Source organism: Leguminivora glycinivorella, chromosome 8 (assembly GCF_023078275.1).
Source record: "Leguminivora glycinivorella isolate SPB_JAAS2020 chromosome 8, LegGlyc_1.1, whole genome shotgun sequence".
NCBI lineage: Eukaryota > Metazoa > Arthropoda > Insecta > Lepidoptera > Tortricidae > Leguminivora > Leguminivora glycinivorella.
Window position 1 is genome coordinate 5433875 of NC_062978.1, and position 16132 is coordinate 5450006.

At 40.3% G+C, this 16132-nt stretch overlaps 1 protein-coding gene across 1 annotated transcript; it reads right to left on the reverse strand.

The window, feature by feature from the left end:
- Nucleotides 1-432: 432 nt before the first annotated feature.
- LOC125229050 (DNA repair protein complementing XP-C cells homolog) lies at nt 433-15792 on the reverse strand. Its single transcript, XM_048133824.1, has 10 exons — nt 15296-15792; nt 12448-12560; nt 11283-11550; nt 7704-9272; nt 6903-7150; nt 6126-6367; nt 5122-5347; nt 4784-4952; nt 2552-2706; nt 433-1985 (listed from the first exon to the last, which is right to left on the reverse strand). Exons 1-10 carry the CDS (start codon nt 15663-15665, stop codon nt 1794-1796), a joined length of 3552 nt encoding a protein of 1183 aa, XP_047989781.1. The 5' UTR covers nt 15666-15792; the 3' UTR covers nt 433-1793.
- Nucleotides 15793-16132: the final 340 nt, after the last annotated feature.

A 16132-nucleotide genomic window follows, 5' to 3' on the forward strand; every position in this document is an offset into this window, starting at 1 on the left:
TACCTAATAATGTTTGACCATACTCTCGAGGGGTGAATTTGTAATGATATAGGTGAAAAACTTAAGAAAGTCACCTGTTGTATAAGTGTGAGTGACGTGTTCGAATAGAGAACACCACAGATGTCATATATACCATAGATCAAGTGTATCTACTTAGAATCAGTGAAAACAGTTGTCCGTATTTGCAGCTTTCGGGCGTCAATTTTTGTAAGTTGAAGTCAACAAAACATAAAAAATGCCTCGTTACGTGATATTCAATTGCAACAACACAAAAATTATGAACAATCAAGAGCCTGAGACATATTTAAAATTACAGTCAACTTCAGTACAAAATTTGACACGCTCGGCCCCTATACAAATATATGAATTTGTTTCTTCTATCTAAATTAAGTTCTGTGGAGAACACATATTTAAAATTAGTAACACAAACAAAACAAACGCCTATTCGAACACGTCACTCACACATACAACAGGTGACTTTCTTAAGTTTTTCACCTATACTAATGATTTAACTTTTACTAAGGGGCCAAACTTGAAATTATAAAAAAATGCTATTCCAAAAAAAAATACATGTGATTCACCGAAATATCCCCAACCCCCTTTTACCCTCAGAGTATAGCCAAACGTAATAGGAGCAGCCTGTATATGTAGATTTTGGCGTCATACTTACTAAAATAAACAAAGTATGTAAAATTATAACTTTTAATTAAAAGAAATAATTGTAATTACATTACTCAATTAAAAAAAAATCATGCATAACATAATTAAAACGAGCATTTCAACATTTACATGATAACTGACGAATCTCAACAAAAATCCGCAAAAATTAAAGCATTACACTTACTATACTTTTCAATCAATACCCGTAGAAATAATTAAAACAAATAACAAAAACAAAAGGGTGACTTAATTCTAATTATTAAAGTAAGTTTAACAACCTCAAAAGTTAATACATAATTAACGTGTATAGGCGGTAATAGTTCACTGGCAATGCTTCATAATTCATATTGCGCATTTTACTATATCACTGGTGGGAGTGGGAGACGGTTTATATCATTAGGCGGATCCACACAGTGCAAGGCAATGTATTCGTGATGCAAATGCGCTGGAAGTCACCAGCAACACGCTGAGATGAGGCCATTTCGTGGCACTTCATTATTTTCTGTCTTGTTGTTATTATGTGTATTTTGTCTTGCCTGTGTTCACGAATAAATGTTTATTCTATTCTATTCTAAATGTTTAACGTAGACGTGCCTCAGAAGGGGGCCGAGACTTGCCTGCGAGTTTTGACAACCGAGGCAAGTCGCCTTTGGAAATTGACGCGCGAGAACCTTGCCTCGTGACGTGCCTTGCTCTACATAATAATTTGTGAGTGTGTTTAGTAAAACGTCCCACTTTGTCAGTTACCATTAAGGCGAGATTTACTTGTATTTTTATACTGAAAAAGCGGCTTTATAGCAATCGACAAAGTGGGACGTTTTCTCGTGCACACTCCATATGTGGACGCGCATGTTTTTCATCAGAGAGGTAAAAACAATTTAAATGTAGCCCTATTAGAGCTCTCGACCACATACGCACGTTTTTTTGTATAAAACCATAATTCAACAGGATTTAAGATATGTTTCACGAAAGCTGGCAATTTCTGTCGAAAGAAATTTGTCGTACCTTTCTGGCCGCCAAATATAAGATATCATATACATTTGGCGCGTTATTATCCGCTACTATTGGTGTTGACTGTGTGTAAAGTGACACCATCTGCAGTAATCTCACGTCTCTTTTCTTACATTTTCACCTCACTTTTTCTTCTTCGTCACAAACCTAGGTCCTTTAGAGCCCTTGGCTTTGTCCGAGGTGCTAGGTTCCTCGAACCCGTACTTCAGTTTGAGCCTCTCCTTGATCATGAGACCCTTGATCAGCCGCTTCCAGTTGCCGTACACTCTTGCTTCGGTTTTTTCTTTCTCGCGCCTTTCCATTTCTTCTTGGTCCTGTAAATTAAGTTTTGAATGTTAGACAGTTGGGTGGTAGCAACCGGCCTAGACGAAATGACAATAATTGACGCTAGACGCCGAGCGAAACGCAGTCTGGCTCTGTCCCGCCAATCCGTATTGGATAAGAGCGATTAAAATAGCTAGCTACGAAAACAATATTATCGTAAGCGTTTGTCGTTTCGTTTCATGTAATTTCTCACACATTCCCCTTTTTATCGGTTTTGCTCTTCCGTTATTTCCGTGGATTAAAAATTAAATCTGACATTCGATTGCAGCAAACAGAATGGATACCTACAGAAGATTTTTGTCAAATTTGAAGTCATGTTGCATTGACTGCCATATTTATTTTTTATTATTATGAATGGGCTTGCTCTTGACCACAGACTAGCCAACCATATCTCGACACAGGGTTAGAAAGAATACTTAGAACCTCAGTCTATTTGACCCATACCCTTGTTACATTGTTAAATATATAACCTAGTATCAACCAAAGGCGACATCTAAACGAGATACATTATCATTCATTCTTTATCTGTCTTATACTGTCTTTGGTAGCGCCTTACCTCGAGCCAGGCTTGCGTGATGACCTCCTCAAACTCTTGGCAGACGACGAAGCCGTCGTACACGGGGTGCGACCAGCCGCCGTTGAAGTCGAAGCCTGTCATAGCTGGCGCGCAGTCTATGTTCAACTTCTTGGCCACTTTGTTTAGGCCGGGCACTGTAATCACAACAAGTCATCAAATATCTATGTAATCAGGGGCCCATTTCTCGAAGCTACAAGTTACAACGTGGTTAGTTGGTTTAGACGTGGTTGAGACTTCAGCTTGTAACAGTTTTGAGAAATGGGCCCCAGGGGCCCGTTTCTCGAAAGATACAAGCCTTGTATTACAAGTGTGTTTCCATGACAACCCATACGATTTGACAGTTCGCGCACTTGTAATACAAGACTTGTACCTTTCGAGAAACGGGCCCCTGGTCGATCTGTGTAAGATGTTTCCCAATGTATAAAAGTAAATAGCTCAGATTTTTTTAAAATTGTAAATGGGCTTACTCTTGGCCACAGACTAGCCAATTAGATTAGTTTTAATTAGACACTTGATACGCACGGTGCCTTTGGGCAATGTAGCAGGTAGTACGAGCCATACGAATACTTATACTTTTGACGACCGGTCTGGCTCAGTCGGTAGTGACCCTGCCTGCTGAGCCGCGGTCCTGGATTCGAATCCCGGTAAGGGCATTTATTTGTGTGATGAGCACAGATATTTGTTCATGAGTCATGGATGTTTTCTATGTATATAAGTATATATTTATCTATTTAAGTATGTATATCGTCGCTTAGCACCCATAGTACAAGCTTTGCTTAGTTTGGGGCTAAGTTGATCTGTGTAAGGTGTCCCCAATATTTATTTATTTATTATTTATTTATACTGGTTCCTCTTAGTGTAAGTCCGTTTTCACATTATCCGATCCGATATCGGATGTCGGAAGGATTTCAATGGGAAAAATCCAAGATGGCGCCTGTAATGTATGGGATATCGGTCCTACATCCGATATCGGATCGGATAATGTGAAAACGCACTAAGGCCTGAGTGAACGCTCATATTGGCGGTGCAGACGGGCTGGGCGTGTGGCGTGCATGTCAAACAATTGAAGTTCAATTCGACGCTGCATAGCGTGCACTAGTGCGAGCACTCAGGACACTCTTACGGCCCAGCCACGACATTGGTCTAAGCGCGACAGCGGTGAGCGGCAGCCATACGTGCGAATGAAAAGTCCCATCGCTGTGTCTCGCTCTAATGTATGGACGCCGCTCACCGCTGTCGCGCTTAGACCATTGTCGTGGCTGAGCCGTTATACTACGGTGCCTTTAGGCAACATGCAGACCTGGAACAACTCGATGTAACCGTTCTCGCGGCCACCGGCCGCTCGTAGTCTTCCACTTGCCACGGCCCGAATATTCGCTACTACATATAGTTACTCTTAGGACCACATATGGTTACTCTTAGGACCCGTTGCATCAACCACATTTGACATACACATCATCGTCAATTCGTCACGCAGCAGAGGTCTATGGAACTTCCCGTACAATAAAATTTAAGGAACGCTTTGACGACAGACGGTTAAGGGTCGGTTGCACCAAACTGTCTGTCACCGTTTGACGTTTTTGTCACGTTTTGACGTTAGCTAAATTTTATTGTATGAGAAGTTCCATAGACCTCTGCCGCGTGACGATGATGTGTATGTCAAATGTGGTTGATGCAACTGGCCCTTAGTGCCACCGGCCCTTATACGTACCTACACTTGATATGCACGGTGCCTTTAGGCAACATGCAGGCCTTGAACAGTTACCGAATATTCGCTACTATGCCACAGAATATATAATAGTACAAGTACAGAAGGCTCACTCTTTTGATGTTCACAAAATGCCGCCATTCTAAATTCTTACCTTCATTAACAAACGGTCCCATGCGAGCAGCCGACATTGAATTTTATTGCCCCGCGCGAAGGTCGTCACCACTGAATGGGCTGCGAACTCGCGGCCGCCGACATGTACTTGGACTTGACACGGACCGAATATTCGCTACTCCAGTTACTCTTCTACTTACACTTGATATGCACGGTGCCTTTCGGCAACATGCAGGCCTTGAACGTCGCCGTAAGCCTCACTATCTATAGGACCTTTTACTGATATACTTACACTCGATATGCACGGTGCCTTTAGGCAACATGCAGGCCTTGAACGTCGCCGTAAGCCTCACTTAGGACTCTATAGGACCTTTTACTGATATACTTACGCTTGATATGCACGGTGCCTTTAGGCAACATGCAGGCCTTGAACAGCTCGACATTGCCATACGCGTTGCGAGGCACGACTCCGTTCTCGGCGACCGGCGGCTCGTAGTCTTGGACTTGCCATGGACCGAATATTTCCAGCGGTTTATCGGTTATTAGCTTGTTGGATAGCTGAAAAGGATGAGATAAAATAGTATGAATAGATAGATAATTTGAATTGTTATAAAGAAAATTTGAATTGTGAAACGTTAGGCATGAAATTCACACAAGCGACGTAAGGCGTAAGACGTGGAACGGACCGTATGTATCCCCAAATTTTTATTTTAATATTGATACCCACCTTATCCCACTTGGGTCTCGCTTTGACGACCTTGTACGGTTTTTCCCCCAGCCGCACTACCTTCGCCTCCTTGAGCCAGGTGTCTCTGGAGCGGCAGATGTAGACGCAGTCGCGAGCGTACACCGCCTCGCCGCGTACGAACCCGAGCGTCGCCGCGTCGGGCGGGTACAGCGCCTCGTATTTCAATAGGTGACGCTTCAACGCGTAGAGAGGGTGGTTCTTGTATCTGTAAACATTGAAATGATTACTGTAAGTTATACTCACAGATATAGGAAGGAAGGAGATCGGGCCTGCCAGGCGATTTGTATTGAATACGCCTGTCGCAAGTTCGTCAAATGGACGCTCCTGTCGGGCAATACACGCGCATCATTTCTATGTCTGAGTACGTGCAAACGACCAGCGAGTTCTGTCATCACGCATGTACAGTCAAGTGTAAAAATATGGGTGTACACAATTACACATCTTACTCAAAAATATGTTCTATAGCATCTTAGTCCGGTGTAATAAGAGCGTAGTACCATATAATTATGAGACGATTATTTCGATACGTATTTTTGCACTTCACTGTACACAACTACAACTGCATGCTCAATGAGCTACGAAGTATAGAGACTGCCGCAGCTATATGACAGCACCTAGGCAAACCCAAGCTTTAGGTTTGAGTACTCAGCAATACTGAGAGAGCATCCAAATGCATCATTTCTAACGCTTTTTTTCCTCCCGTATCTCAGGCAGTCTTGGGCCCTTTCCACAGTGAGATAGCTATGTCCCACACCCACCACACAAACATAGTAGGACACCGCAGTAAGGCATGTGACGTCTTTGAGGCAGTTGTTGTCATTTCAACATCAAGTATATAGTATAATAAACATCACTCACTCAGCAATACTCTTATCTTATTCAAAGCTTTGACTTCCTCTTTTTATTGAGGCACGTAGCGAGAGGCTTTTCAGGAAATGTCATTTCATCATCAAGTAATATTACTAATAATAAATATAACTTACTCAGCTATGCTCTTAGGCAAGGGGGCATCTAACTGCATTCTATCCAGAGCCTCATCCTCTTCTCTGTCCCGTGGCGTTCTTGGTCCTTTCCAAGGCGATATAGCCGTGTCCCACCAGACGGGTTCGGCTCGTTGCTTGCGGGTGACGGTGTTCCAGTGAGGCACGTAGCGACGCGTCAGGTCTTTGAGGTAGTTGTTGTTGTCCCAACCGACTACGTAGCAGACGGGGTGGGTCGCTCGGCTCTGTAAACATTTTACGATAAGAAACTAGCAAACGAATCACAAGGGAATGTACAAGTTTCTAATGGGGTGGCAACGCGCATGTGACACTGTTTGAGTTGCAGGCGTCCATAGGTTACGGTGATCGCTTTACATCAGGCGGGCCGTATGCTTGTTTGCCACCGACGTAGTATTAAAAAAAAATAAGGGTGTATTACGGGCTATGATGGCACTAACCGCATTATCAAAAAGAAACAACTAAGAAGACGTGAAACTCGGCAAAACCAAACTAAAATGGAGTTGGTTGGGACTTGGGACATGTTGCTAGGCAGAGTGATGGCAGATGGACTGAAATGTTAACGGAATGGTGGCCGCTTACAGATGTAAGAAGCGCTTGGCATCCATTGGCTTGTTGAGTGGATGACATCCGGAAAATTGCGACACAACTGGATGAGACTAGCTCAGGTCAGGGAGAAGTGGCGTACTAGAAGAGAGGCCCATGTTTAGCAGTGGACAATAAAAGCCTGATATGATGATGATGAAACTCGGCAACACTTACATAAATCTCATTAGTGCAGTGAACCTGCCCCTTCACCACATCGACAGCTATCCACTGCTCCAACTCCTCAACAAACACTTCGCACCAGACATCCGTCTTGTCTCTAGGCGCCTCGTCATCAGTGGACAACACGCGCCGGTCGATCTTCCGACTGCCACTTGGCTTCGGACTGATTTTGGTCGGTTTGAAATCGTCGTCACTCGCTGCTTCAGGTTCGTAATCACTGTCGCCTTTGGTCTTTGATTTTCCTGCTTAAATAATGATGAAATTATACATTTAAAGATGAACAGGATTTCGACAATTATACAACATACGCTAACAACCATATACTCTGGTGAATCCAATTTTTCGCTACAAAAAGGCCTAAAATCCAAATTTTTTAGAGAAAACATCTCCAGCATAACACATTCTCTGACCCTGCCCGCCCGAAACCAACCATGAAAAATAAATTTTCAAAAGAATTATTCATTACTAGTTTATGCCCGCGGCTTCGCTCGCATTAAACAGACAAAAAGTAGCCTATGTCACTCTCGATCCCATCAACTACCTCCACATAAAAAGTCAAGTCAATTTGTCGCTCCGTTTTGCCGTGAATGACGGACAAACAAACAGACACACACACTTTCCCATTTATAATATTAGTGTGGATCATCATCATCATCAATCATTTAAGAGTTGTACTCTTGTAGGTGGAGCAGCTTCCACGTGTGCCGGTCTTTTGCCTTCCTTTTGACTTATTAACTCTAAAACAAAATATTTAACTCAGTAATGCGTAATTTCAAAAAACAGCAGAATACCAACCTTTTACAGTTTTCGTTTTCTTCTTTATCGCTTTCACATTATTCATCGACTCTTCCATTCTGTCTTTCATGATTGCAATCAGTGTAGAAGCCACATCATTCTTAGGAGATGTCTTTATTTTCGGCGCAAGATCTCGGTGACTCACTCTAAGTTCATCATCAGGATCTCTAACTGTCTTCTTAGTTCTTTTAGGAACGATTTTAGTTGGTGTCTTTGCACTGTCGTTGAAATATTTACTAGTTTCCGAAGTGCCAGCACTCTTTGACCTAGACTTAGTATTTTTATTTACAGAATCTTTAGCATTTCGTACGTTTTTTACGTCTGCAGTTTTAGATCGGCTCCGTGTAGCAGATTTGCTAGATTCAGCACTGCTATTACTTTCAAAGAATTTACTACTAACTGCCTTGTTATTTTCGTTAGTTACAATAATTTTTGGAGGATCAGTCTGTTTTGCAGTTGTATCCTTTTTACTTGAATTTTCTTGTAAAGTAGTTGAAATATCATTTTTGCTTTCTTTTGGTTCAGTTTCTTTAATAGTTTTGCCACGTCTATTTAAAGAAAGTGTCTTAGAAGCTGGTGAAGCTTTATTTTTATCTACTTTGACCGGTTTTGTTTCTTGAGCTTTAGATTTCTCTTCACTGGCTTTTCTGTTTCTCTTCTTTGGTAGAATTTTATCTTGGGATACACTTTTCGAAGGTTCAGAATTTAAGGGATTGGCAGCACTTCTTGCCCTTTTAGGTGGTGAAACATCCTCATCTTTTTCTGTGGGTTCTATAGCTATAGATGCTTTACTTCGTCTAGTTTTACGACTTTTAGCTACAATATTACCATCATCATTGCCATCAACTTGCATTATGTTTGTATCACTAAAATATATATCATCCACATCCATGTCACTATCATAGTTTCCATCAACTTGTGGTATCTGTTTTGATTTTTTCTTCGATTTGCATGATTTTTTCTGAGCAGATTTTTTTGTATCTTCTTTTTTAGGTTCCGCATTTTGCTTTTCTTCTTTTTCCTTGGTAGATAGAGAACAGAGTTCGGAACTAGGCGGCCTAATTGGCAATGTTACAAAATTGAACATGACTCGACACTGTAGACCGAGAGCTCTTAACATGCTAACAAAAATGAAAAACATAAACTTCTTAGTTGAAACTGTTTTGTTCTTGATCTCTTTCAACAAGATATCCTTAAGAGGGGGCGATTTAGGCTTGAATTTGTTCTCGTGCTTATCTTGTACTAAAGTCATTTTATTCTTTAACCATTTAGTGATCTGTTCAACATATTTTACATCAACTCTTTCACCCGGGTAGCATTCTTTCGATGGGACTAGCGTTAATACTGCACTCATTATTTCCTGGTCATTTAAAACGGAGCTTACATAGTTTCCGTGGCCCAGCCAGCACAAGACGTGGACCTTATGCATGTACACTTGGTACTCTTTTTTAACCCTGTTCATTTTCCTCCTCATCATCATCTCAACATCTAGCTTTTTAGATTTCCTGTGGACAGCATCGGGGAAGTCAACTACCACCTGCAATCCGGAAGCTGGAAGTGGTTTTGACTCTGAAAATGTTAAATAGATAGTTTAAAAGTTGCTTCATTATAAGACTATTTATAAGACCCGCTGGGTGGACAGCGTTAAGAAGGCCAGGGATTAACACGGGCGCCTATTATGAGGACTGTAGAAGACCGTGCGGAGTGGAGAACTTTGGTGCGAAAAATAACGACCTCATGTGGTCGCGACCCTCAGCCATGAGGAACCGAGGAAGAAGAAGAGAGAGATAAGACTATTATGTATTGTTGTAATTACATGTAAAATTGTTAAATGTGAGTGTGTTTAGTAAAACGTCCCACTTTGTCGGTTACCATTAAGACAAGATTTGCTTGCATCTTTATATGAATAAACTGACAAAGCGGCTTTATAGCAATCGACAAAGTGTGACGTTTTCCCGTGCACACTCACAAATGTATTTATATTATATATGGCAATAACATTTTTTTAAATATTGGTATGCCTCTGCCGTGCTGCAGACAACACTAAGTGCTCTTTGATTGATTATTTTAGAGAAAAATCTTTCTATGATCTATTTATAATACCAACATGTAAAATATACTTCTCTCAGAGAGCATTATTGCATATTCATTTCAATCATAACATTCTTAGATTACATTATAGAATAGAATAGAATAGAAAAGTTTTATTCGTAAACACACACAGACAATAAACAATATTTATGAATGACATAGGAGAATAAAGTGGCACGAAACGGCCTCACCTCAGCATATTGCTGGCGACTTCCAGCGCTGGTCTTCCGGTGAGACCATTAAGTGAGAAAAATCACGGAAGGCAACAGACAAAACTAAAGAAACACAAGGCATAAAGAACAAAATACAAAAATAAGGAAACATACAGCACACAAAAGTTATAAAATAAAACATTGACAATAATAATAATAGATGTGCCAATCGAACCTGCAATAGTCCGGTCGGACACAGGGTGGTTTGACAATAAGCGTTCGCATGTTACTAGCGCCAACGGTCGCTACACAAACTAAATGACAAATGACAGATACAGAACGAAATTTACAATGTGTGAAGAAATAATAAATATAAATTACAAAATTTACATTAGATTTTTTTATTTCATGGTACAAGTACAAATTACACTATAAATTTGCTACATGTCAAAATTATGTTTATCTTCTCATCATGATCGTAAAAAATTACAGTGATCATCAAAAAATTGCCTAATAAGTGATTAATTTGTATGTATGGTATTCCGGACCTTTGGGAGGCGTGCGCGGGGCCGAAGCCAACGCCCTTTCGACACTTTAAATGAAATGTAAGGGGTACATCGAGCGGATGTCGCCCTTGCCCATATCATTGGACACACGCAGAGGCAACACCCGCCAGGGTGTAAGGATTATTTGAGAGTTAATGGAATCTAAAATGAACTGGTCTATTTTGATGAAAGTGATGGACTATAATGGCTATGGATAAAAAACCGGACGCCTGCCTAATAAAACGGTATCCAATTTTACTTCCGGCAGACGGTGACTCGTCCCCACAAGATGGGCCCCCACAAAAAGCGACAACCAAGATGGCTCAAGGGCAACACCGGTGTGAGAACTCGAGGGTGTCGAGAGGTGTACTCCGCTTTCTGCCCAGTGGCTGTTAAGCCACTGTACCAACTCGCGTCTTACGCAAATTTTCACTTCCACCCCTGGGGCATGTAGCCCTAACGACTCCATTAATTTGTATGTCTTTCCCATCACGGAACAATGGTATTCCGGACCTTTGGAAGGCGTGCACGGGGCCGAAGCCAACGCGTAGAGGCCCTTTCGACACTTTAATGAAATGTAAGGGGTACACCGAGCGGATGTTGCCCTTGCCCGTGTCATGGGACACACGCAGAGGCAACACCCGCCAGGGTGTAAGGACTATTTGAGAATTAATGGAATCTAAAATGAACGGGTCAATTTTGATGAAAGTGATGGACTAAATACTGGGCTATGGATAAAAAACCGGACGCCTGCCTAATAAAACGGTATCCATTAATTTTATTATTATTACCTTTCACCTCCTCCCAATCCTCCATTTCAGAATCACTGTCATTTTGTTTCTTCTTTTTCTTAGTTTTCTTAACTTCAGGGGGTTCTGGCAACACTTCCTCTCCCTGAGCTAACAGATCCTTGACATCAAAGGCCTGGGATGAATTCTTGGCCGTGTAATTGAGGATTGAGGCTTTTGTCTCTTCGATTTTGGTTTTGTGGATTTCCAATTCCTTGAAAGTCTTTTGGGCAATCTCGTCACTGTTGTCGGGTATGTTTTTAGACCATACCTAGAACAAATTGACATTGATTAGTAACTACTGTAACAGGTAACTAGTAAAGTAAGGGAAGTAGTAGCAATGAAGAGAGTTAGGACTCCTCTTCTCCATGACTTCCATGAGTAAAAAAAATCTTTCTACAAAGCTACACTAAATAAATATAATTTAACTAGCTTTTACCCGCGGGTTCGCTCTCGTTAGAAAGAGACGAAAAGTAGCCTATGTCACTCTCCATCCCTTCAACTATTTCCACTTAAAAAGTCACGTCAATTCATCGCTCCGTTTTGCCGTGAAAGACGGACAAACAAACAGACACACACACTTTCCCATTTATAATATTAGTATGGATTATTATAAAATGATGAATTGTCTAATTAATGTGTGATGCTTTCACTCTCATAATTCTAAAGAAATTTTTTTAAGTAAAAAACTGTTTTAAGGAGTATTCACCAATTTTTTTTATTTGAAGAATTGAGTAAACTACACTTTTAAAAGCTGGAACTTATTATTACGAGTATTATTTGTATGTCTTACCATATCTCGGAACCATGGGGTCCCGACCTTTGGGAGGCATGTGTGGGGCCAAAAGCCAATAGCACAGAGGCCCTTTTAGACTCTTTAATCTAAAGGCAATTATTATTATTATTCAATTATAGATAAGCAGCTATTCAGCTGATGAGCGTATGTCACACAGTGTCTCATGATTTATAGTTAGCAAAGTCATGTTAGTTAGTATTATTATTCAAAAGCCACTTGTCTAGTCTGACCCATGATGTGACCCAGCAAACTTCAAATTAAGGGTGAACAGGCACCTTCTGGGCAAGTTGGCTCCATTGCAGGCCACATCTTCGCCTCTGCTAGTCTGTGGCCATGAGAAAGCCCATTATAAAAAAAAAAATTGATGCTCACATCTTGATACTCCATTTTAGTTTCATGGTCGCTGTCTGCATCATTGGCGGATGAGAAGGTGGTGTTGGTAGGTATACTCGGTGGTTTTCTGGGAGATTCATCATCACTGCTGTCTGTAAGTTTAGACATTTTTTTTTTTAATTTATTTATCAAACTAGCTTTTACCCGCGGCTTCGCCCGCGTAATAAAAGTATTCATTAAGATTTTCATTTGGATCCTTAGGTTTCTCTGGTATATTTATCTGCGATTATTTCGATTGCACATAATACTTTTGCTTGCAATGATTGTAGAAATATTACACATCGACCACAGCGTAGGTAATTCTATATACGCTGGGGAAACCTTTATAAACATCCCACATAGCCCGTATTTCGACACTATATGATCGGTGGGTAAAAAGTACTTTTTTCTATTATCCCTTACAATTTTTTACATTTTGCTTATACTTATCGCAAACGTAATCTTCAAGCAAGCAAACAACGATCGTCTTAGAGCACTTTGATTGTAAGAGACCGCCGACCGATTATCCGTATCCCTCTAACGATACCCATATTATCCGTATCCGTATCCGTTTCCGTATCCGTATCCGTATCCCTATCACTATCCCTATCGCTATCGCTATCCCTATCGCTATCCCTATCGCTATCCCTATCCCTTATCAAGATAATACTAAGTTCTCGCGCTTTGTACACATATTTAAAGTCACATACAGGTCGAAAGCGATTAATTAACATTATTTTTACCTTTTTTCCCAACGTTTCGGCCAGGTTGCACTGGCCGTGGTCGCGGAAGACTGACGTCCCAGTAAAATGTCACCGGAGATGTAAACAACACAAAACTACCCGATATTAATTTATATAAATGTTCGGGGTAGACAAATAAATATAATCTACCCGCATGTAATTATTTACGACATCCCATTAGAAACCTCAAAAATAACAGTACTTCTCCACTATTTAATGGATGTTATTATACATATAAACCTTCCTCTTGAATCACTCTATCTATTAAAAAAAAAACCGCATCAAAATCCGTTGCGTAGTTTCAAAGATTTAAGCATACAAAGGGACATAGGGACATAGAAAGCGACTTTGTTTTATACTATGTAGTGATATCGCTATCCCTATCGCTATCCCTATCTCTTATCAAGATAACACTAAGTTCTCGCGCTTTGTACACATATTTAAAGTCACATACAGGTCGAATGCGATTAATTAACATTATTTTTACCTTTTTTCCCAACGTTTCGGCCAGGTTGCACTGGCCGTGGTCGCGAAGACTGACGTCCCAGCGAAATGTCACCGGAGATGTAAACAACACAAAACTACCCGATATTAATTTATATAAATGTTCGGGGTAGACAAATAAATATAATCTACCCGCATGTAATTATTTACGACATCACATTAGAAACCTCAAAAATAACAGTACTTCTCCACTATTTAATGGATGTTATTATACATATAAACCTTTCTCTTGAATCACTCTATCTATTAAAAAAAACAGCATCAAAATCCGTTGCGTAGTTTCAAAGATTTAAGCATACAAAGGGACATAGGGACATAGGGACAGAAAAAGTGACTTTGTTTTATACTATGTAGTGATAAGTACATTATATTCTTCACATTTATGTTTCTCACCAAACTTTGATATTATACCACATAACTAATACATGGGCCATTGTTTTTAAAGTTGTCCACCTCGTTTTATGTATTTGGAATTCTTTATGTGGTTTCCACTCAGAATCGCGTTCTCTTTCAATCCTAATAGGGAAAAAAAGTGTCTTGAAGGTTTTCCCATTCCGTTACATATTTTTTCATACATTTTGTATGGCGGTAACGGAATGGAAGGTTTGAAGAATGTATGGAAATCTTGGGACATTTTTTTCTCCCATCAGGATCGAAAGACCTTGCGATTCAGAGTATGTATCACATAAAAAATACCCATGTTACAATAAAAGTGGGGTGGACAACTTTGAAAAAAAAAAATGGCCCAAATATCACAATTTCGTTTTTTTTTACTAGATACTGCCAAGAGTGGCAGTGAAACTTGAGCAGTTTCATGTACTTTACCAAACTGACCCATTAGGGAATACAGATGTGTTTATCTATGTCCTTTGTATGTAAGTATTGTATAATAAATACAGCAAAGTAAGGTTCTAATTCCTTGCTACACTATTCCCAGTGATATATCTTTGTCTATTCTATCCATAGGGCCAGATTAACATTCTGCAAGCTAGGTGTTTGGGCTCCGCAGATTAAAATTAATTAAAATTAAAATTAAAATAGCCTTTCTTACTGAGTTTTAAATTAAGTTTGAATTATCATTGTTGGCATTAAAGTTAAGTTTCGTATTTTGTTTTTAGTTTTATATCTGTTCTTTAGTTTTTAAATTAAGTCTCGTAGCTCAGTTTGCCTCCTGGCAAAGGCCTCCTCTAAATCCCTCCAGTGTGTCCTGTCCATGGTTGCTCTTCTCCAGAATGGTCCCGCTGTTAGTTTTATTTCATCTTCCCATCTACAGAGCTGTGGGCCTTTCTTACGGCTGCATCCTCTGGGGTACCAGTTAGTGATCTCTTTACTCCATTTTCCTTCTTTCTTTCTAAGAAGGGCTCCGCAGATACAGGACATTAATTGAAAGTGTATATTTTTAACACCTAACAATTTTTTTTTCTGTTTTGATATGATTGTGATTTATAAATCAAGTCTAAAACTAATGTTGTATTTTCTGAGACTATTTAGGTTAAAGTTAACGGCTTAATTTAATGGTAATATCGGTTGGCAATAACTACAGAGCCAGTGAAGGCCCAGTTATAAAATAAAGGGGAAACTCTTAAACTAAGTCCACTTACCACTTTCTGATAGGTTGAGAAAAGAAGGCAACAGTTTATCAGCATCGGTTAAATCCTTCACCGAGAATGCTTTTGTGGCAGCAGAATTTTCACCCAAATCATCCGGAGGTTCATCGCGAATCTTTTTAATGAAGTTTTTCGCAAATTGCGGCCTTCTTCTCGGTGCTGCTTTTTTGGGTTTACTGCTTTTTGAATCTTCGTCTTCAAATTCTTCTCCTGAGGACACGGCTTGCTCCTCGTCTTCGGAGCTGGAGACGTCAGTTATTTTGGCGTCGGAACCCGAGTCGCTAAAATCTCCGGACTCCTCGGGCTCGCTATCGTTTTCATCTTTGTAAACGGTTTTGATTACTTTTTTGCGAGTCGTTGGCATGTTTTATAACTAAATACTATACGAAATTACACTTAAATACCAATACCATGAACTGCAATTATTTCTAAAGTACCCGGCAGATCGCACAAAGCACGATTCTGTTCTGTGACAAAAAATCAAAAAATATTATGAAATCTCGGGATCCCTAGTGAATAGTGCATAGTGAATGAAGCAAGCGCGCAATTATTTTGACGCTGTCAGTGTCAGTGCTGTCATGGTGCTGTCATATTTGACATTTCACGACCAGGAGCTCTAGACATTTGGTGTTTGGTGGGCACGTGTTGGTGGGTGTTTGTGCATACATTGCTATACCCTATACAGGCTTACTTGTCCAATATAGTAAACAAACACTGCTGCACGGGAAGCATGGTCGCGCGATAGACGATAAAGTAGCAGGCCGTCCCTATCGCACTATTTGTAAGTGCGATAGGGACGGCCTGATATTTTATCGTCTATCGCACGACCAT

Coding starts and splice junctions, on each gene's coding strand:
- LOC125229050 (XM_048133824.1), bottom strand. CDS start 15,665: ATGCCAACGACTCGCAAAAAAGTAATCAAAACCGTTTACAAAGATGAA. Junction 9,273..11,282: donor GGATTGGGAGGAGGTGAAAG/GTAATAATAATA, acceptor TAACATTTTCAG/AGTCAAAACCACTTCCAGCT. Junction 5,348..6,125: donor TTGCCTAAGAGCATAGCTGA/GTAAGTTATATT, acceptor CAATGTTTACAG/ATACAAGAACCACCCTCTCT.